Genomic DNA, 24796 nt, shown 5'->3' with positions numbered 1-24796 from the left:
AACGAGAAATGTATATTGACCATTAATTTTAGTGCACAAAGTGCTAATTTGAATGCTACAAATGAATTCGAATGCTAAAAGTACACCGTCGCGATGTCAGAAAATCGTGTTGCGCTAAATCGAATGACCAAATAACGAAAGAGGCAATTTGTTCATTAATTGGAATGAAACATACATAGATTCTAACGAAAACTTCATAGATTTGAAATCTAGAAAAAGGAATATAAACCCGAGATATACCCGACAGCACTAAAACCGTCGAATTTGAACGCAAGACAAATGAATTTGAATGACAAACTCGCGAATTTGGCCGGGAAATCCTATAGTATTACTATAAATTCTGTTTGGTAGCGAAGTTATCATGCAGCAAACTTTAAAAAAATCCCTTGCTTCCACATTCATTCTCCCTTAAAGCTTTAAATAACCGTGAAGATAAGTAATCAAGACTTCATATTTCCATCAACCTTGGCATTATGACCCGATGATATTCAGCTGATAGCAAGCAAACTGATCCCCTGATTGATATACCGTTTTCATCCGATAATGAAATGTGATGTTTATGATCTGCCGAGGAAAACATTATTTTGACACTTTATCAGGAATACCCGTTTTATGAAACGGGAAAGGGTAACACTGGATTCATCGTGGAGGCTGAAGACTGCCTGTCACTAAAGGAAGAGATTATCATAATGCAACAAATTAGACTTTGGAATGATAGCCGAAGGCCAGCTTTACTGCAAGAACCGAATAAAGCCGTATGCTTTTCACATTTTTTCCTCTTTATTCATATTTTACAACGTCTTTCATATATTCGATATTTTATCGTGGCAGGACTGTGTTACGGATTGTGAATTATCCAGAGGTTGAAAACAAGAATAAGAGAAGTTTCTCGGTAATTGGGTGAATTGCCGTTTGGTCTACACCCAGCTCGTCTATTATCCACATGGTCTCATTATCATTTCGTCTACTTATCATTAGGTCAAATGACCATTTAGGCTAAAAGTAATTTGGTCTAATTGCCATTTGGTCTAATTGCCAGTCGGTCTAATACCCATTTGGTCTACTATCCATATGGTCTAATAATCATTTAATCATAAACAAATAATCATAATGGCCATACAACAGTTCGCTTTGATATGAAAGCAACACGATCACTTGATGCTTCACATATACACACACACACACACACTGAACACTACAGTGCAAATTTCCATATACAGTCTTTATTTTCTTGTCTGAATACACCGGCTTTACCGTTATTCATAATGCACCTTAATAATACACACACACACACACACACAAGCACTGAGCACAAAAATGCAAATTCCATATACAGTCACTCATAGTTTTTCTCGTCTGAATTGACCACCTATACCGTTTTAACAATGCAAGTTGATAATGCACAAATACGCTGAACACAAAAGTGCAAAAGATGCCTTTGATAGGTACATGAGGTATAACGCCTGATAAAAACTGTGTGTTCTGTACCGATGCGCAGTTCTTTCATAGAAGCCAACGTTACAGTTGCAGTTACATGCACGTCAGTCACCTAGTGCAGGTTACTGTATTTCATCAATGAAAGTGGCTAATATTTGTTGCTATATAGGACAAACCATGGCAAGCTGTCGGTTCGTGATCAGCGGTTATCTTTGGAGAGGTATGTATCAACAAAGTCATTAACATTCTGATACAAGTTCCGAGTATGACTATAATACGTCGTCTGGAAAAAACCGTTGAGCTTACTTGCAATTAATGATTTTGCTTTCCTTTTCTTAAATCATCAAAAATAGGTATTTCAATCAGACAAAGTAGATGCATGGAGGTAAAATGACTCGGTCTATTTACTCAATGAATAATTGATTTAATTATTCATTTGCAGTTTTACTATAGGATTTCCCGGCCAAATTCGCGTGTTTGTTATCCGAATTCATTTACTTTGCATTTAAGTTAGCGCAGATCGGCTTTGCCTTGCCAATTATCATTCAATTTTCCAGTTTTTGTATTTAATTTAGGATTTTGGTCGAAGAGTTTCATAGATCTGTTATTCAATTTAGAAACTGCTCAACTAGCATTCAAATTAATATTCACTTGTCGAAGCGTAATTGTTATCATTTGAATTAACACCTGTCATTCGTATTCGTAATATTTTTTTATTCAAGTTAGGAATGTTAAGGTGAAGAATTGCAACAAACTTTTACAGTTTATAAATAATGCAGTTAAAATGAATGATTTGCCATTGGGGTCTAAGCTTTTATTCCATTTATTTATTTCCAGGACAATGCAGATGGGTGTAGTCAGACATAAAGTAAAGAAAGAGCGAAATCAAGGCATATGCCATTTCTGCACGGACATGTTCATAGACCCGGGGAAGGTGGGGGTACCCTCAATCGCTCCTTTTTACTACAGACTCGGAATTTTACAAAACTAATTCACATCGTCTCTTATACCCAAACACACCCCTCTGTTTTTCTTAAAGAGTTTCATAGTTTACCTTCTAGTCCCTACCCCAGTCACAATATTGTACCCTTCTTCCATAATGAAATTATGATGAAATTATGATAAATTAATGATGAAACATGAGACAAACAACTTTCTTACATGAACATTAACAAATATACTGAGACCATCAGGTCCGTAGATGCAAGTCGTTTTTTTCTTTTTAACAATCAAACTTAAATGCTGATAACTATTAGATAAATCTATTAGGTATAAGTGTATAAATGCAAGAAAATGAAATATGATGAAATACACATGAAAAAACAATCTTGAAAGAAAAAGAATGAGCTATAAAAAGTGTGTAATAAACGAGAAGTGCACAAAGTGCTAATTTGAATGCTACAAATGAATTAGAATGTTAAAAGTACACCGTCGCGTTTTCGTGTTGCGCCAAATCGAATGACCAAATAGCGAAAGAAGCACATGTTCATTAATTTGAATGAAACATACGTATATTCTAACGAAAATTCCATAGATTTGAAAACTAGAAAAGGGAATATAAACCCGAGATATACCTGACTAAAACTAAAACCGTCGAATTTGAACGCAAGACAACTTAATTTGAATGACAAACTCGCGAATTTGGCCGGGAAATCCTATATTAGTACTAGTTTGATTCACCAGTGTTGACTAACCCGATCCATACTTAGCCAAAAGTGTTTTGTACGAGGCCAAGTTTCCAGAACATTCTCATCATTCTCGAACTGATTAATCCTTTAAACCAATCTAGTTAAAAACCCTTCTGATTGTTACACCCAGGTATTAAGTGTTACCATGAACTTACACACAGGTTAAATTCGAATGACAATAATGGACACGCAGAGCAGACCACGACCAACGAAACGATGGCTGATTCTCGTGGGACTCTTTGCCGTCGGATATTTTGACATCGGAACGTTAAAATCGTTGGGCGTGTTCCTTGAGAAAATGACGGAAGACTTGCAAACGTCTCTCGCTGTCGTTGGACTAGCTATTGGACTATGTCACGGCGTAGCACAATGTTTTGGTGAGATGCTTCTTTTTACGATGGCCATTCAATAATAACCAGTATTTATTTTAACTATCCCCTAAAGTAGTGGTTTTTTAAATGCATGTACTTAAAGAATAAAGTCAATGGGGGCGCATGACGCTCCATGTGCTAAAGCAATGGAGTAAATCCACTTAGATTGATCAAAATTATAACATGTATTAGTGATGTTTACTGTAAAGCATTCCAATTAATAAATCTCGCATCGCGGAATCAGTCACGTCATTTATATTCTGATCCATAAAAAAAATAAAGCAATAACATTTCAGAAAGTCCGTAACATTTTCGGTAATCTGTCCTGCCAGAAAGCAATATGTTTTCGTTTTTTTTCTGGAACATATTTACTATGATTCAAAATATACATTTTTTAATTGATTCCTGCCTCTAAATTTTTAATTTCACAGCGGTTATAAATATTCCTCTATTAAGGCGGTTTTCAGCAGGAAAACTTGTCCTTGCAGGCAGTAGCATTGCAGCTACAGGACTCAGCCTCATTTATTTTGCAACATCTGGAATTCACTTTCTACTACTAATGCTCTTGACAGGTAGGACTTCTACGACTCTCTTAATACATATATAGAAAATAATAATAGACGCAAAGTATACCCTTGACGTACTCTCATCAAAGCAAGTTAATTGATCACTGAGCTCTTGCTTACATAATCTTGTTTCCGAACTTGCTGTAGTCTTTGAAAATTGAACAATGTGATAAAACATACGACAGTCTATGTAGTATCCACTTGCCATTCTTTCAATGCTCAATGACCAATATTGTAAAGTGTGTTTTGTCCGAAAGCCATTCAGATTAAGACCAATGCTATTATAATATAACCCTCCGTCATGCGTCTGTGGATTTATAAAGTTTGCGAAGCGTACTCTACACTCTATATTGTATCTTATCGAATTTGAGGGGGCCGGTGGCTGCTTTGATTTGAGCATCAGCTGCTTTAAACATGTTAATGAAGGAATTGTATGAAAAATTGTCTACAGTGTCAGTTATATTTCACCTGGTTCTTAGGCCTAACGTGGTCACCTTTATGGTCTTAATCATATTGAACTGATTAAAATGATCCAGGAGTCTAACGTAAATGGCAGGGAGTACGCGAGGGGAAAATCCTTCCTAACGTTATCAAAATAATTACTGTAATGTTATTTTCTCTTTTTTAAACAGGGTTTGGATATAGCGTAGTTCTTTTGCCTTCTCAAGTCAGCGTCCTTGACTACTTTCCAGATCACTTCGAGATCGCCACAACAATTGTCATCCTGGGCAGCGGTGTGGGTATGATGACGCTCCCATTGCTTACAGAACAGCTCGTCGTGGCTTACTCCTGGAGAGGAGCGATCCTTATCCTAGGGGCCTTGAACTTGCATATGTGTGTGACGGGGTTACTAATGGTGTCAGCTGGTCAACAAAGGCGTGTATTGGGAGAACCTTCAACTTTAGCCATCAGATCTCAGGTCAGAGAAAACCATGAAGAAACTGTGTCCCTGATAAACGAACATGTGAGTGTTTACCCACATAACATAGATGATAATGGTGATGATGATGATGATGATGATGATGATGATCGCAATGGCCATGGGGTCTTTTACTCTATCGCCAGAATCGCCAGAGCTGCCAAAAAGGTATTCCTGGATACTTTCGATTTTAAAATCTTCCGTGAGTGCCCCCGCTTCATCACAATCTGCATGACTTTATTCACCTACGCCGTCTCCTACTATGGATGGATCGTCTTCTTGATTCCCAATGCCGAAGCCAAGGGTATCAGCCCCGAGAAAGCCGTCCTACTTGCAACCATTGGTGGTGCTGGGAACATCTTTGGAAGGCTCACGATAGGTCTCCAGGCTGCAAGGTTCAATCTGAAACCCCAGATCACCTACTGCCTCATCTGTATCGTATCAGCAGTGGCGTTCTTCTATAATTTCTTCACTAAAAGTTTTTCCATTCTTAGCTGTTTAGCAGCCATAAATGGCTTCGCATTGGGTGGAAAGGTCATGAGTAGCAACCTTCTGTGTAAGGACACTGTCTCGGACGAAAGGTTTCCCGCTGCGTTGTCTTTCGTATCACTCGTCTTTGGTATAGGGGAGACAGTCGGGGCATTGCTCATTGGTATGTACATAGTAACAAACGGATAACAAGTGTCTGTTTCTTTTACCTATTCGTGTTTTTGTTCGTTTCTTTGTTTGTATCTTTTTGATTATTTTTGAGAGAAAAAATTAGTCAGGAGGTAACGGTACATACTGCAGCGTAATAAATAATAGAGTATCAGGACGCCCTTTTTTTTCCTTTCGCTGACAGGTAGATGCTATCGGTGTTTCCCTTTATTAACTCTGAATTTATAGGCAATATACCAAATGATCCACACGTGTGACACGTGGGACATCGTTTTGTTTCCATATCTAAAACACAGTAATAATACACATCTTTACTTATCGTGGATTAAACAAACACGTCATTATGTATAATAATAGGGCAACATCATGAGTTTTACAAAGTTTTTTGTTTTTAACAACTCTTTTCTCTTCAAATAGGGCTTCTGTACGATATCACGAAGTCATTCGATATCATGTTCTGTGTGCTTGGAGCAGCTAATATATTGGAGTCCTGCATCATCATTTCTCCCATCATCAAGGATTGGATGGTCGCCTTGGTTACCACCCGTTAATGAAGGGCAGGAGGTACAATTTCCTGGACCGGTTATCGTCAGTGGCATAGCTATGGGTCCTATTCACCCCCACCGTATGGGAGGCAAACGGAAGGAGACAAATAGCGAAATGGAGAAAATAAAATGTGCTTTATGGAATGATATATTTTCACGGTTAATAGAAAAGAAAATCTACGTATTGTTTTGTACACATGTGAATAATTTTGTTTGGCACTCTCATTACTAATCATTTCCATTTTGTCAAAACAGTTATTATTTTCGCAAAATATGTAATATTTACTCATGAAAGAAACACACACATACGAACACAACTTAACATGGAAGAAACCATCATCGACAGGGTTGCCACAAAAAGACTTTGGACACAACAACAATTGAAGGGGAATAAACAATTCAAATGAGGTGTGTCCCTTTAAAATTGGTACGTGTGCGGTAGTAGTCCACGGAAATGAATAAAAGGCTGTTCGTCAAAGCGAGAAGTCAATGAACAGGCGATGGTAGGTGTACAGGGGTCCAGACAACTCGACACAAAGGCAGCCAGTCCCTGGACAACTTGCACAATACCCTGGGTGGGGTGCGTTTGCGGACAGCTCGACCAAGTATTACCCCTACCTGATTTCATGATCTAAAATCCCTCATTCTAGATAAAATTGTAATTTTATGTATCAATTATGCTTTTGTCAGCACAGTCATGACAGGAAACATGGACATTTTTAGTATTTTTGTAGCTTTTCTATTGAATAAAGTTGATTTCCCTTGCAACGAGAATATTTTCTTTTTGACGAACCGAAGGCGTACGATCGCCGGATAACTTCTCGGTATTAGAATCATTTTTCTGTCTCAGGAAACGTTTTATTTGTAGGAATATGCTGTTATGTATCTTTACATTCCAATATTACCTTTCCTCTACCTCAGCGGAATTGTCGCTTGCCTCAAGATTATTAGTAAACTAAACACCGGGACTAAACATAACACTTTTAAGACTGTACATTCGCTGAGCTGTGTGAGGGTGTACCATACCGTATCATGTGTGTAAATGACAGGCCGGCTGGCTGTTGCAGGGGGTGCCCTTATTCACAAGGGTCATTTTTCAATGAATGCTCGATTTCTATATAAATTCAACAAGTTTTCACACCAGCTTGTGATAGCTCAGTAGTTTGGAGGACCTTTACAACAATAACCATTGCCCTAACAGTAATATTCCCACTGATAGTTTGCGTTCCGGGAATTATACAATATAAATAATCACAGTTTCCTCTCAAAATACACCAAGATGAACATCGGTGTTCAAGAACACAAATGAAATATGTCAACAACAAAAAAAACTAAGAATGTCTGCTTGATCAAGAAGTTAGAATAGCACACGTCAAATTTTTCTCGAAATTTAGTTCAAAAAACGACTGCATTCAGCCACAAAACACGTTAAGCCAAATTTCCTTTCGCTGTGTTGTAATGTTTAAAGGAGAAAAACAGAGAAGGGAAAGTTAATTCACACGTCTGTGAGAATTGGTTTGAGGTGCCTCAGGTGGGTATGTTCGTTCATAAAAGAAATGTGATGATAGTACAACTATTTACAGTAGAGCTCTTCGGATAAGTAGCCATCGCGCCCGCGGGCATTTTAACTAGTTTGCACGAGCGCCTATGTAAAAACCCGCGGGTTACTCGCGAGCGCACGGGTACTTGCCCGCGAGCTCTACTGTAACTAAAATGCTCACTTGCATACAAAATACCTGATTGCACTCTCATAACAATTATATTATACTGCTTCTTTGAGAAGGCGTGTTGGTTCAGTCGGTAAAGAGTCTGCCTATCGAACCAAAGATCGTGGGTTCGAATCCAATCTAGGCGGATTACTGAAGCCTGCATTGTGTATTAATTAACGTGCTTCCCTTGTTGCATAGACGCGGGAAATAACCTGATGACCTATTTATTTGTGAGCGAGGGAGAAACCGAGATGATGAGGGGGTGGAGTTGGGAGAGGGCGTCCCACAACAAGACCTATAAGAGCCATTGATTAGGAGAGTGTGATCAACCCAGTTTAAGTTGGGCAACATATAGCGAATACTGCCTTGTTGGGCAAGCACAGTACAACAAATATTACGCCGTGTTGGCCAAACTCTGTGTATAAATGGATCTGGAACCAACAAAAATGCCCCTCCAAAAAATCGCCCTTCTAAGCAAATAAAGTACTACCCCGGCGATAAAATAAATGCCCTTCCTAAGGAGAAATACGTTCCTTCTTTTTCTGTTGCTCCCTTAAATAATATTCGTGACCCATTCGTTCGCTTTGTTCACTCATTGCAGACCTCCGCCTGCCCCGCCACCTAGGCCACCCCCGTCCCCCTAAACAAAATTACAAAATATGGAATTATGGAATCATGGAATGATGAGCAGGAAAATGAATTAATGCAAATAGAAGTGTCAATTAAGTTGATAATTTTGTTGATCTAAGTTCAAGTAGAGTAATCGATATGATATATTTTCGTGGGTTACGTACAGGATAAAATAGCATGGACTTGCTAGCATAAATCTCAACGTACCGTACAACTTTTTTTAAAGAGCGCCATCTAAAACAAAATGTCAACATGACGTGAAAGTAAGTCTGAGATGCGGATCTGCCGTGTAACCTATTAAATTGTGACATTGATGATGATTTGAAATTTGAAAATGACGATGATGGTGAACAAAATGATTATGAGGTCGGTGATGATGGTGATGACGTCATTATAATCCTTATCATAATCTTTATATTGTATGATTATTATCATCAACATCATCACCACGCCAATCGGCCATGTCTTCACTATCATCATCTATTTTATCCCCGACCTTGTCATCTACGTCATTATTATATCAAAAAAACATCTTGTCATGGTATCATTGTCATCGTTACTATAAATGTTTCTATCATTATCATCATCGTCATCATCATCATTATTATCTTTCGACTCCATTTTCATCAGAACTAGAGGCTATCAATAGTCAACATCAACATCACCACTGCCATTGTCACTATTTATTCTTTTCATTCCATTGATTTTTATAAACGTTTACCATAAACAAGGCATGTGGATTGTTAAAACAAAGTATATCGTTAAAAAAACGCTCTCCTCGGTTACTGTTTTAAGAAACAACATTTAACCACCCCCCAAAAAAATCCCAAGAAACAACAACTGAAACCATATACAGAAAAAAGAACAGCAAGCAAAAACATACATAATGATCATCATCAATCGTCACCATTATCAGAATTACTGGCCGTTCTTTTTTGTACATTCTATCATCTGTAAAAACGGACTTTAGCAACAAATGAGTCTTTCAAAGGAGGTAGGAGGAGTTTTGTTATTACATCAACAGCAGCAGCACTTCAATGATAGATCCATATTTTTACATTAAAAATCGGAGTGACAACATTCATGCTCGGGATTCACCACTTGTCAAATAAAACAATTTATTTTCGCCTCAAATATACGACTCCCACAGTGTCGAGATAATTGATATGAAATTGAAATGAATTAACGTTGGTCGTTTTCCTTACATAATTATATGCATACTTATTAAATTCATTATAGTTTTTACATGTTTCATTCGCGTAATTGTTCGTATTTAATTATACATTTATTTTGTTAGATTAAATATTCCTGTAACATGTAAATCGGTTTTTCTTTAAAAGACAATATACTAGTTTGACCTGAGCTCAACTTAATCTTAAGAACTTAAAGAAATATATTCACCGATTAATTGCGTTTTCGTTGAGCTTAGGTTTACAATGATCCATTGTCTTCAAAAAACTTTGTAAACTCTCGGAGTTCGGGATTACCCAGTGATGTATAAAAGTGCCTTTCTTTGGCTTCTCTCAATTATGATTTAGTTTGAGATTTATCAATATGATATACAAAACCTGTTCTATTTTAAATTTCAGAAACAATATTATTCTTGGGATAACCACAACTAAGTCTCTTAACCATTGACGTATACATCGTATACTTTCTCAATATTATAAACATGTAATTTCTCCAAGAACTTGAGTTACATAATGAAATGATTACACACGGATGGTAACATACCCACATTGAAAAAGAAAAGAAAAGAAGTATTTTTCATTCACCTAATTGTATAAGACCTACATTGAAAGACGATGGAGGAACATGTTTACAATTTCATCACGTGACGGTCTCCACATATACATGTATTAAACATACATTACTTCGTGATTCTACAGCTCCATCTTTTCACATTACTGCGAAATTCCAACGAGACAGCTACTTATTATCAGCTGGAATACTCATTAGCCTTTTCATTAAGCGTTCTATATATCAATATGGCATATTTAAGTTTCAGGTTAACTTCTTAAAACTCTTAACAACAATGAAGGCTTTGCTTGAAAATACACATTATAAACATATACCCATCAATTTATACATTTACTTATACGTGTACATTGGCTCATCAGTGAGAAAAGGAAAGTACAAAATGAATTCTGAGTGGAGGAGCCAACAGAGGCCTGTTGAGGGCTAGCTTCTTGCAGACTTGCTTAGTTTAAAATATTATTCTAAACCATAGAAAGAGAAAAATAAGGAACAAAATAAACAAAGTACCAGCTTAAAAAATAAAAAGTAAATGGGTAATTAGGAATATTTAAAAGTATCATCATTTACAGTACGTGAGTAGATACATTTATTGCATTAATTCAGTTAAAAATACCTTAATTTCCTCTCAAATAAAGACAGATCTTATTGTTACCCTATATTCTTTGAACAACAAATGCGTTTCCAAGTGCTACTATCTTGAGTTCTCTTGATCAAATTATAACATATTATCTAATCATATAATATCAAAGGTCTAATTATATGGTATATATACAATAACAAAATCAAATCCAGATCCATAAATCTACTAAAATTCAGGTTCAACGTAAGCTTCTATACAACGCTAAATTAAAATGAAGAGATAATCATGTCAAAATGAAACAGAAATTTGTTGCGGTAAACAAAGTTGTTTCCAACATAAGTGTAGGAGCAAGTCCAGTATGCAATCATATATTATATATAGCATATTGCAATAACATATTTTAAAAGATGCATAGTCCCATTTTGTTGCTATCAATTACATTTAATTTTCACCTTCATTATTAATATTATTATTAGTATTAGTATTATTATATTACTTATTTATTCATTTAAATTATTATGCTATTTTCATATAACACAAGTCAACACAATATATTATATTTATATATATACGTAATATACATACGTAACTATATTATACAAATATACACTGTCTTGAGAGGTTCTGGTTAAAACTATGCGCAAGAGGTGATTCCAATAATACCATTTGCTGAGGGGCGCAGCCCCGAATTAAATGGTACTTTTGGAGTCACCGAGGCCCATAGTTTTAACCACTACCTCGAATAGAAGGCATGGTATATTTGTTTTATATCCTACATCAAAAATGTATTTTATAAAAATAAAAAAAAAATAAAAAATTAGAACCAACAAAATTAGAACAAAAAAAATGTCAATTTTTATCTAAAAAGATTTAAAATATTTTGTTTTCAATACATAAAGATTTTTTTCAATTTTCATTTTTTTTTCAACTCCCAAATAGTGCTCCCAAATAGTAGTCTCATATAGAACTTTCTAATAATAGTTCAAATATTTCTGGTCATGTGACGAGCTCTCAACCAATCAAAAGCCAACAAATTTTTGATGCAGGATATAAAAACATATATATCAGGATATTATGAATAATCTATTACAAGAGAATAATTGAAAGTCATAACACATCACGTGGAGAAAAATGTCTCGATTTCCAATCATTTCATAATTGTGTATTCGCCTGATACTGGACTGTTATCATTCATGGACTTCATGGTGTGATGGTAAGTTCAAAATATAGAGTCTATCAGGAGTGCAGAAAGCAATCTCCCCTGATCGGAACTCGCGGAGATAGTACCAGTTTGTCTTAGGCTTCTCAATCTTGTGATCAGAAATGAGGGTCTGGACGTGTTTCAGCTCGCTGGTGTACTCATCGATACTGACCAACCCATGATCAAGCTTGATCCAAGCGATTATGATTGAATTATTCTGAGTCACTGCTGCGAATGAGTAAACATTTGATTTCACTACCTCGTGTTTTACATTACCATCTTTGTCAATTATGCTTACTCTGTTGTTATATTTGATGATCAATACATCATTATAACTAGTAATCTGCTGAGGTTCATATCCATCGCATGGTATCTCCCTGGTCGCCTTCCCACCTGCTGGTGAGAATACCTGGATCTTCTTGGCATTCCAGTAGCCGACATAGATCTGATCATTACTGTCTACAGTGACACGGCCATTCCCACCTTCATCATGACTCAGAGTATCAAACGTTACATCAAGCTTCTCTGACTCGTTTGTGTACAGTATGATAACATTGTTGCCATTCAGTACGACATACCGACCATCAGACAGGTATCCCACATCACGGATATTGACATCCTTGAGGACTGTCTTCTGCAGCTGACCATGAGGAGAGAAGATATCGATTCCTCCTGTGCTGTATCCCACTGCCATACTACCATTGGGTGTAGCAGCCATGCCATTCATGCAGTCTTTCTTAGAGAGTCCTACATCACATACCGACATACATTTCACGAACCTAACCTCATTAATGTTCAACTGATCACATTGATTGTTAGGTGTGAGCAATATACATGTAACGACAACCAGACAGACTAGGAATCCTACTCTACCGATTCGGACAGCTGTCTTCTGCAGCTGACCAAAGTTCAACTGACATTTTGGTGTGCATATCAGTTGCTCTGCACGGTCAGCTACATTCGTAGCAAGCTTATTCTCTGGATCATCCCTGTCTAGTACATTATTCAGCTCACCAGACAATGTATCACGAATAACAATGGTATTATCTTCTAATGGAGCCTTTATGCTATTACCCGCTAACACACTCGCACTCTCAATACTTGCGATCAACCTCTCATCAAGATCTTGCATCTCATCCAATCTTTTACACAATTTCTCTTCCTGAGCGTCCAACTGCTTGTTGAGTTCAGCCTTTCTGCAGGCAATGTGATCGGTGACACGCTTCTTCTGAGTCTTGATGTAGGTCACGTGATTCTTGATGGTTGTAACTTTCGTTTTACTTCGGGCTCGTAGAGATTCAATTTGCGTCTTAGTAGAAGCATTGTATTCCTTAGCATCTTGAACAGTGTGTCCTTTTTTGTCATGGTACAACATTCGACATCTCAAGCAGATGAACTTCTTACAGGTGACACACACATCAGTACAGATGTATTTTTGTTTATCTGCTTTGTGTTCCTGGCAGTAAACCTCTTTTTCGAGGACCACCCTTCCCTCTCTGACGTCTTCTACTCTCACAACTCTATGCTTGAGATGAGCCGGCCATTTGTTGTGATTATCAAGGCATGTGTTACACATGTTTTGACCACACTCACAACATAAATGTATAGCTCTCGAGTTTGAGTCACAAATTTCACAGACTTGTTGGCTATTCCTCACATCATCAATGAGAGACTTAAGAGGAACATTAGTATTGAGATTCGAGACATTACCACCCTTTACAGATGTTTCGCTTCGACAGATGGGACATGTTAGAAAAGTATGTGAAGAACTTTTAAGAATATCATTAAGGCATTTCTTACAGAAAGTATGTGTACACGATAATTGCTTCGGGTCACTAAGCAGCTCGAAACAAACGGGGCACTGCAAATTGCGTGAAACTTTGCGTTCAAATTCCGACATTGTGAATCTCCTATCTCACTATGCACTGATATGATACATAATGCAAACATCAATAGTATATCAATGGAAAATGTTAACTCGATGACGAGAGAATATTCATATCTTCCATAGGTTTAGGACAGGTATCATCAGTTGCAGTATGCAACGGTTATATTAAGGTTGAATAAACATATTCAGTTGTGATAAACCACCTTTAGTCATGTAAATGATAACATAAACCTGGCTTAAATAATCGTTTTGAAGATTTTCAGAAGTCACTAAGCAACAGTATATAACAATATGACAAAGAATATTGTTCTTATAGTTAGGGCTATAATTAACTAAAGTAAATAAGTGTAATGAGATGAGTGTTTACAGTCGGGTATATTCTCCTTCCTGCCGTTGACCACCACATGCTATCTGCTGCAGATCAAGAACAAGACAGGAGGCAGTCTGAAGAGGACTGAAGATTATCTCGTTTCTTCTGATCCGTACTCATCATACAATGTGCTAGTTGACCCTGAAAATTGAAAATGAATAAATAATGATACAAATTAATAATTGGGCCTTATAAACCCAGGGTAGGACATCATGGTTATTACTGCTCTTCACGCGGCCCCTCCAATTATAAGTAGCCCACCATTCGTCAGTTAACTATTTACACCTGGGTGGATGGTGTTAAATGTGGATTAACGTACTGCCAAAGGAAGTTAATGCCGGGCTGGCGTTTGAACCATCAACTGTTGGATTAAGAGATAAGTGAATTAATAAACCACTTTACCACGACAACTCCACAATATTACCAGTCGAGGAATATGATGCGATATTATAAAGAACAATCTGTATATATATGATCATCATCATACGGTATTTGGCGTCGCCAGGGAGGGCAGGAGAGACGGGAATAGCTATCTACATGCAAGGGAGGGAAGAGGGGGGGGGGGTTACATATTGAATGTTTTACCAAACACTTGCCCCCCTCCAAATAAATAAGAGATATACACCGTGATCAATATAAACACGGACAACAAGGAGACAGAGAGAAAGTATTGCTTATTAATATGGGAATTTCCAACCGAAATTGGGTACATCACCCAAATAATATCTTATAGTCATTATTTCATAAAGACCGGTTCAGAAACTTCTGTAGGCCCACTTATTTTGTCAGAGCATAGATTGGATTGTTGTTTTAAAGTTATTTATCATTGTGTTAGTGGCCCTTATACTGATCCGTTCTGGATGAATATTTAAAGCGCTTTTTAACTGCAAGGAAAAAAAACGTTACGCCAAAATACCATGTCGGTTGGATGGGATGGGATTGAAGAAATGTATTTATAATATAATTACTAAACTATGCCATTAAAATTGAAGTATAATTCATGATAACTATGAATTACATGTGGAAGAGGGTTAGCATATTTCCAGATGCTAAGCAGTTTGACCACAGCAGGGAAATGTAAAGGAATAAGAAATTCAAATGAGGTATCTCCCTATAAAATGGTCCGTGTGCGCGGTAGTGTCAAAGAAATTCAATAGAACGATGTTCGTCAAAGCGAGAAGTAATTGAATAAACGATGGTAGGTGTACTGTGATTATTGCACATTTATCATTTTTATATCAACACCAAAATCTTATAGAAACTTACATGAACCACGTAAACTCGTCCGTTGGACTTGACTGTACGTCGTCTTCCTAAAAGATTCCTCTTGGCTGTCAATATTTGGGATCTGAAATGAAGGGAAGACACGTTTGTAAAATGTAGGACCATCTATATTCTGTAGTCATGTTTGTATCAGTCTTTGAACTAACACAAGCGTTTGGAACTGAAAGGCACGAACACTGGGACATTTTTGGATAACAAAGTTAATCACTTGGAAGAAGAATTCGGGAGATTTGTGAAGGCGAGTTTAATAACAATAGCACAGTGCCAAGCAGCGGTTAATAAAATGCCAACAAGAAAATCACCATGTAACAATGCCTCACAAAAGAATTCTATTATCAGATTATGGGACATTGTATTTGCTCCTTTCCTATCGGCCCTCAGTTTGTTTCAACTCCCAATTCCGTACTGTCTGCTCTCGCCCCCCCCCCCCCACTCCGAGAACGGACGGACCCCATGCGTGTTTAATACCAAAATGTCCTTTTCGTAACAAAAGAAAAAGGTCGACCCGTATTGACTTTACACACCGGACTTTTGCTGAAAAAAGGGGGGGGGGGAGGGGGGTGCTGAAAAAGGCTCGTATACAAAACAAAAAGATCGACCCGTATTGACTTTACACACCGGACTTTTGTTGAAGGGGGGGGGGGGGCACTTGGAACACGCATATGCGTACACTAAATAACACTGAGTGGGGGGGGGGGGGGCGGCCCGGTGTCTGCTAATAAAAAACAATGTCTTATCACATACATTTTTGAAACTGAACAAGGATAAACACAATTTAAGAGAATTACCGATCTCATTGATAAATGTCTTTGTGAAATCTGCTTAAAAGTACTTGCAACACGCTTTAAAAAATTGATACATTTTTATAATCATTAATCCAGATCAACATGCTTTTATCAAGGTTAGAAATATATTTGATTGTTGGAAAAGCCTTCGATGCAATGGACCATGAAGATATTTGTAAAGCACTGGAGTCTTTAGGCTTAGGCCCAATATGAATGAAATGGGTTCAAACACTCTTGTAACATTGAAGGATGTGTTCTCGATAATTGTACTTCAAACCGGATATTTTTCTATATCCAGAGGAATAAGACAGGGGGACCCTTTTTCTGTTTGAGATTGGAATGTTAGCCTCTCGTTTAATAAATACGACAGAAACTAGAGTGAATCAAAACTATTATTATATGCAGACGATGTGTGTGCATGTTGTTTAGATTATAATTCAGTCGAAGTATTATTCAATGTGAAAGCAATAAGATAGATGTTGTAGTCTGACATTTAACAATGAAAAACAGAAACACTGAAGATTGGAAAGTATTGATGTGTTCAGATTTATGATAACCGCCTTGTTGGTAATATCAAAGTCTTAGATGGGGTAAAATGATAATGATTATCAGGAACAAATACTGAGGGATATGCTGTTATCACTCAGGCGAAAACTACATGTTTGGAAACAAAGAAACTTAACTTTATTTGGTAAAATATATCTACGGATATTTACCTATTCTCATCCATTCTTATATCCAGCTGGGTCGTGAAAGAAATTGAAACTATATTTTAAGTATTTCTATTTAAAGGGAAGGACAAGGTTAGACGAAAAGTAATTATAAAACAAGTTGAGAAAGGAGGTCTTGAAATGGTAAATTTCAAATCCGTGTTCTTGGTACAACAGTTAACCTGGATTTTAAGAATAAAGATTAGAAACAATCAAGCCTAATTCAATAATTATAATTCTAACAGAAAAATGGTGGTGCCCTTATTCATAACTGCAACTTTGGTACTGATCTAAAAAGCGTACATCTACCTCCACAATGAATTCAAAAATAGGAATGTCTATATTTTATTACAAGGAGTAGCTTCATGCATGATGAAGGGCAGTGATCAAAAAGTTAAATAGTCAAGCTTACAAAGTTGAAAAAGACGCAACTACTAAAGATATAATTGAGCCCAATCGGAGTTAAGACATCTTAAGGTGTTAACAAGTTAACACGTTTATGAAAAAATTGTTCAAATGGAGAGAGAGCAATCTCTGAGCTTTTTTCGTTTAAGAAATAAATATGATTTGAGTAATACTGAATTGTTTGAAGTACGACAAATTATGATCAATACAAATATTGATACATAAACACAAAAGATCCAGTCTAACGTTTTTCATAATATTATTTTATTATGTGAAGCATTTTAAAATACATATACAGCCTTTCAAGTACTTTCGCTTGGCTGTAAAAATTCAGAAACCTTAAAACATGCAGTATGGCAATGTAGCTATATTTAGACGTTTTGGAATGATGTTGCCGATGTTTGACTTATCTTTTCTGAATGTAAAATACAGTAATCGTAGCATATTCTAAAAACGTACCGACAAAGTATAACAATACATCATGTTTTACGATAAAAGTATCTAAAAAATATTTGTTTAACATTGGTGCTACTCTGTCTAGCTCCATACCTGATATATAGGAAACCTTTGCAAATTATTTAGCCAGTCCAAATGAAAAGACTTAATTTTGTGTTCCTGTAGCGAATTCTGAGGTTACAGATGGTGTTAGTTGCTTGAAAAGGAAGGAGAGCCCTGGATATGACCACCCTATGAGAGGAAATAAATTAATAAATAAATAAATAAAAAACTAATGATTTGATACGAGATGTAATTTCATTTGTAGTCTAACCTCTCACTCACACTTATAACTTGTCTTTATTGCATGGAAGTGTTCCTTTAAAAATATATAGCTCAATTTGTGCCTTTATATAAAAAAGAGAACCCTGTAGAAACGGATAATTATATAGACCAATTTCTCTACTAACTATCTTCTCTAAGATTTTGGAAAAGCTTGTATATATTAGATTGATAAAGTTTTATAAGTCTTGTGAATTTTTATCAAATTCTCAGTTTGGTTTTCGCGAGAAACACACAACTTCTCATGCTGTTTTATGTCTTTTAGACAAAGTACCTTCTGCACTTGATAAACAACTTTATACGATTGGTATATTTTTGGATTATTCCAAAGCTTTTGCTACGGTGAACCATAATATTTTGTTACACAAGCTTTCTTATTATTGGGTGAGAGGGTCTGCACTCGAATGGTTTAGAAGTTATCTGAGTGACAGACAGCAATTTGTGCAGCTCAACGGAATTTGTTTTCAGTTATGTTACCCGTCAAGTGTGGAGTACCTCAAGGTTCCCTTTTGGGTCCCCTGATTTTTATTTCATATATTTAAATGAATTTCCAAAATCCTCAGAGACGTTTTCTTTTTTCCTGTTTGCAGCCGATACAAGTGTATTCTGTTCTTATAGAAACTTAGAAACTCTTTTAGAAATTGTAAATAGAGAGCTCTGTGCATTGACAAAATGGATTCTTGCAAATGAACTGTCACTTAATTTATTGAAAACGAAATATATGTCATTCAGTAATAGGGAAACAGTAATTTTATTTGTTGACCGATTTTAAAATTCTTTTCATGAGAAGAAAGGATAGTCCACTAGCAAACCTTAAAGCCACTTTGCAATATTCGTCAGGTACGGAAAGAGGTGATTTCGGACGCATTTTACCTTTTGGTAATTTTTTTTCCCAGTCTCCGCGCAGGCCTAGGCTATGGCAGTATCGATGCCAGTTAAGGCAAAGTGATATCAAATTACACATTATCACTTAGCCCTTCAGGCTAACTCAAAATGTCATGCCAGCATGCCAGAAGTACAAAGTTTTAACCTAGCAAGTCAATGAATAGTGTCTTGCAAGCTAAATCAAATTTTAAAGCCTAAATTTTGTCACCTAATAAAGTCAAGCACAAGCTGCATGAAATCAAATATTTGATGAATATTAATGAAAACAACCTTTATCTTCAGTACATCTATAAACTAAATGTACAATGTTTACTCCATATTCTCCTTTTCTGTTCTGAGAATTATTTAACCGGACAAAAAACATGACTACATACTTCTACGTACGTCTATAGAGTATGGGCGCTGCCATTTTGGATTCCAATTGCCACGTACATAATTAGGGGTCCAGACAGCCCGACCCTGGCAAAACCGACCCGATACTAGTAACCTAGACAACTCGACCAGGTCAGGTTGGCCAGGGTGAGGTGCCTCGGCGACCCACTTTTTTTCCCCTAAAAAAAATATGGGTAGAGGGTCTACTGCTTAGAATGAAGATGATATTAGGGTGTCTGATCGCGCACTCAGTTTTGTGTGCTAAAATCCTTCCCATAGAGATTGCACACATCCCTATTCAGTCCATGTGCATTGCAAAATTGGTCAATGTTTTTATTACCAAATGAGATTCACACCAATACTGCTCGTGATCCTGAAGGTGATACTCAATAGGTGTCATATGAAAGAGCAGTTTTTTTTCCATATTCCCCAAAGGGACTAACCCCCAAAATTATAACAAAAATATCTTGATCAAAACAGCAATTTAAACATTGTTTCTATGGTACTCGGAGATTTACTAATTTCACGAAGTGAGCGCCCGAGGGATAAGTTGGGCCAGCCGTAAGGAATAGTTCCATGCGCTTATTTTTTTCTCTAGTCCCAAGGGATCACGAGCAGTTACAGTTTGAAAATACCCTTACTCCAAGCTTTGCATATCGTGCTGTGCAGATTTTGAGCAAAAATTATAACTCGGCGTGTACCAATTTTTTGTCCATTCTGGCCAAAATGCTATGAATATTGACTAGGGTCTATAGGCCCCCTAGATTTGTTTATTTATTTATTTATTTATTTATTTTATTATTATTTTTTTTTTTTTTTTTTTTGGGGGGGGGGGGGGGGGGGCTGTATCTAAGTAAATGATTTTTCCAAATATCCAACCACAATGGTGACAAACGATCCAAAGCCAAGGGGAAAATTGAAAAATCGTCCAAACACCCTACTCCCTAGGCTAATGATATAGATCTATGTATACATTTTATTATGATATAGGTCTAGGGGTCTACAAATTACAAAACATGATAAAATAGGGTTAGGGTAGGGTTAGGAAAAGGGTTAGGGTTAGGTTAGGGTGGCTGTCGCAAGAGGAATTCTTTCCAAAAGTGGATCGAGCTTTCCGCCGAAGCACCCCCACCCTGGACAACTCGATCTCGTGGAGTTGTTCAGGGTATTGGGTCGGGTTCTCCAGGGTCGTGCTTTTCGATGGTCGGGTTGTCTAGGATCCGTACATTATGCCAACGTGATGCGTTCCGTACAGTGTTTTATAGTCTAAATCGTCTATGTTATTTTTCCGTTTTATACGTTCATATTTAAGTACATAAATTAATCTTCACACTCACTTCTGTGGCGGGAATAAAACTTCATCAGGAACACTGGTGTGGCATCTGATGGGTTTAGCTAGTAAACTTATCAAACTGGACAAGAATTCGACTGCCAGACGACATTGACAACATTGACCTATGGTAACTTTAAAGTAAAAATGAAAAAGAAAAAGATTTTTAAGATACTACTGTCCCTTTTGCAGCCAACATCAAATTATGTAGAACTTTGCAGGAATTAATATGTATTTGTCATGTATGTCCTATCTGTGAAATATGAACGTTAGCAGTGTCCTAATATTCAAATTAAACAAGGAAATCCGTTCACTTGCTAGACTTCACTGTCAGACACTATTGAGTGACTGGCTGGCTTTTTTTCTTCTTTGGTAATAACATCCATACAAAGAGCTGTAAAGGGTACATGAGCATTTGTTTACATCAATAACCCACTTCTTGTAATGGCCAAAATTAAACCGATTGAATATTTGCGCAGCATAAAACGTACGACCATTCGGTACAATGGGTTAAAAATCAGACGATTACCTACTGGCTCTATAGCTAATCAGTCGATTTTACAACTAATAGTCCTTATTTTCCCACTTAAAGACATTTTCAAGCCCCCTTTTTTAGGGAAGTTCTAAATTACTATTATCTTTCAAATGTTTTCTTTGGCCTGCGAATGGGACATAGTACTTTTAAGTAGGGAAAAAAAAAATCATCGCTCCGAGAAACAATAACCCATGACCCTAAAGTAAATAATATCACTGATAGTTTGCGTAATAAAGGGAATTATAGATTAAAAATGACAACAGTTTCTCAAAATAAAACAAGATAAACATCAGTGTTCAAGAATACACATCAAATCTGTCAAATATGAAAGAAATTGTCTGTAAACAGACTGATAGGGCCTTCATCGTCCGGCGTAAATATTCATAAATGAATGATACACGCCAATAAAAAACCTAAAACAACAACTTCACATCGCATGAAGAATTGTGGTCACCCATGTTTACTTATCGACCATTATCATGATTATATGAGTTGAGTTTGAGTTTGAAGTTTATTATCCAAACAAAAAGTACATCAACATTACAATCAACAGTGAATGTTTAACATTGAAAGGAAAAATCGGACCAGAAAATAGCATTTAATGCTAATCGTGTCTGATATATAGTTAATTCATTGTAAAGCATGCTAAATGCGCATTTCTATCATCAAGTATGATTTATAGTTTTATAAGTTTCATATTTCTGCTGCTTGATTAAGAAGTACGAATAGCATTCGGAATATTTTTTCGTAATTTAGTGTCAAAAAGGAATAATATCAATAAGCCCAATTTCTTTCCGATGTTTTGTAATATCTCAAATCAAACACATCGAGGGAAAAGTTATATATTTTATGAAAGGATCGAGATAAAATACCAGAGAACTTGGTTTGAGTCATCTCATTTAAATACAAAATACCTGGTTGCACTCTCATATTAAATACTAAACTCCATCTTTGCGAAGGCGAGTTGTCTCAGTCGTCAAAGAGTATGCATCTCGAACCAAAGATGAAGGGTTCAAATCCAACCCAGGTGTATGACTGGAGCCTGCCTTAAGCCAGCCTTTTGTGTTAACGTGCCTCTCACCTATTTCATAGACACTGAACCTACGTTAAGTGGGAACACTCCGTCCTAGCTGTAGAGGAGAGTCACCAACTGTGCACGTTAAGTACATGCACACCCCAACTATAGGAGGATAGACATGAGGGTTACAGTGATTCAGTTTGCTTTTCGACTCCGAGGCACAGATGATGCCAAAGATATACTTAATAATGATAATTATACAGAAACAAATATCCGATTTTTTTAAATTGAGTTTTTGATGTGGATATTGATCAAAAATTCTAAGCTTTTTTTGTGCGTGTAGGCCTACCTATAAAAACGGGAACGTTCGGCGAAGCGATAATACGTGTACTAACACAATACGCCAGTTCATGGGTAGCAAGCGAGCCCGTATGACGTCACGTGTCAAAGGTGATATGAGCAGTGGCGGATCCAGGGGGGGGGGGCCTGGAAAAAAAGGTGTATTTTTACATTTTATAACGTTAATTTTACCTTTTTTTGGAGATCCCCCCCCCCCCCTGGCGCTCAATGGGAAGGGGGTGAAATTTTTCAAAACAAATTAGTGCTCACCACCCCCCACTGAGCGAATTTTCGGCCGGCGCAATGTTCAAATTTTGGGGAGCAAAAAAAATAAAAATAATAATAATAATTAGTGCTCACTACCCGTCCCCCCCCCCCCCCCCCCCCCCCCCCCCCCACTGAGCGAAATATTGGTCGGCACGATTTTCATATTACAGCACACTGAATTTCAAATTGATTTCAAATTTGGGCCCCCACCCCTAAGAAATCCTGGATCCGCGCCTGGATATGAGACATAATATCGCAATGTTAACGATCGTTAGGCATATCTTCACGTATAGTGCACACAGGGTAAAGTGGTACGCAATATCTTCCTTTGCTCAGTCCTTTTTTGTATTGGCTTTCCACTATTACCGAGTATTTATCTGACTTTATGGAATGGAAACAAAACCTGTTAAGAATATCAAGTTCTCAGAAACAGCAATATGTCTCGTTTGACCTTTGGCACTTGACCTCATACGGGTTCGCTGGCTATCCTTGAATTCGCGTATGTTAACTCACCATGTTTTTATGAATTTCATGTGTATTAGCGTCAGGATCCTCCCTCAATGACCTAAATGATAAAAATCGATGCGGTACTTGATATATTGTATATATATGTAGATAGAGATGTGCAGATTTTTATTGGTGTAAAGTTTAATGTGTTCTGAGCCCTCTTGCATAAAAAGTTACTCAAGATATTAAACGCAACTTGATTTTCATGAGTGGTCATAATACGGACAACCTGCCGGCCCGTGTATTGTTATAATTAGTTAATCAATTAATTAAATGTCATTATATTTTTGTGATAGTGGAGCTGAATTGATGTGATCGTATTTAACTTAAATTCACATATTTTGGGGTCTTAAATTACCTTCATAGCAGTCTTAGGTTCTAAAAGGGAACTAGAAATGTCATATAAGAATAAGAGCAATAACCATGCAATTTGAAGGCATTTGCGGTCTTAACAAGAACTTAACCATCCCTTTAACATTTGAATGATTTCACAATTCGAATGATTTCATTATTTGAATGATTTCACAATTTAAATGATTTCATTATTGATTGCACAGATAGTGAATTTTAATAAACGGATTTCAATTTGATTAGCTGATTCGACGCTGCGAGTGCAACTTGCGCGAAATCGAATGCTTGGAATATGAACTTAAATGAAAATAGTGTGAAATTGGCCGCAAGAGCATATATTTTTGTTTGAATGCTTCTTGCAAATGTGTACTGAGAAAGTGTGGCATTGATGATCATAATTATACTCACTTAGATAATCATGAATTATCAGCAATTTGAATTGAATTGAATTGAATTTATTTTCTTCTGCAACAGAAAAATCTACTTTCATTTTATCGATACAACATACACTGTCGCTCATATAATTGGAATATTTTTGTTTTACCCCAATTTATGGAATTAGTTTAAAAATAATTTTAAAATAATATATCTAGATAATATTATACATTCTCAGATTTTATTGAATATTAATTTGACAATGTGTGTTTTGCGTGACTGCTAAAGCATGTGTATGCTACTATGCTTATCAAATAGGGGACCTACGCCCTTAGGTCAGAAATGCCAGTAACCAGGATTAATGCCCCACAAAAGGGCACTAATAAAGCATATTGACACGGTTTTGATCCTGGGGCCTCACAGTTGCGAGGCCATTGCTTTGTCACTGAACCATGACTGTACGCAGCGGGGGCAAGGGTAGGGGGCAGTTTCCATAAATGAAAAAAAAGAAGAAAAATGCAATAAATGTTCAATAAT

At 36.7% G+C, this 24796-nt stretch overlaps 1 protein-coding gene across 1 annotated transcript; it reads left to right on the top strand.

The window, feature by feature from the left end:
• Positions 1 to 3306: 3306 nt before the first annotated feature.
• LOC591496 (monocarboxylate transporter 12-like) lies at positions 3307 to 6189 on the top strand. Its single transcript, XM_791056.1, has 3 exons — positions 3307 to 3502; positions 4695 to 5633; positions 6056 to 6189. Exons 1-3 carry the CDS (start codon positions 3307 to 3309, stop codon positions 6187 to 6189), a joined length of 1269 nt encoding a protein of 422 aa, XP_796149.1.
• The last annotated feature ends 18607 nt before the right edge of the window (positions 6190 to 24796 follow it).

The sequence above is a fragment of the Strongylocentrotus purpuratus genome, unplaced genomic scaffold (assembly GCF_000002235.5).
Source record: "Strongylocentrotus purpuratus isolate Spur 01 unplaced genomic scaffold, Spur_5.0 spur5_scaffold_19, whole genome shotgun sequence".
NCBI lineage: Eukaryota > Metazoa > Echinodermata > Echinoidea > Camarodonta > Strongylocentrotidae > Strongylocentrotus > Strongylocentrotus purpuratus.
This window is presented reverse-complemented; position numbering and strand designations above follow the sequence as displayed.

Excerpts from the sequence above, each read along its gene's own strand:
- LOC591496 (XM_791056.1), top strand. The coding sequence starts at position 3,307 with ATGGACACGCAGAGCAGACCACGACCAACGAAACGATGGCTGATTCTC. Across the intron at positions 3,503-4,694 it reads CGGCGTAGCACAATGTTTTG|GGTTTGGATATAGCGTAGTT; the intron begins GTGAGATGCTTC and ends TTTTTTAAACAG. Across the intron at positions 5,634-6,055 it reads AGTCGGGGCATTGCTCATTG|GGCTTCTGTACGATATCACG; the intron begins GTATGTACATAG and ends CTCTTCAAATAG.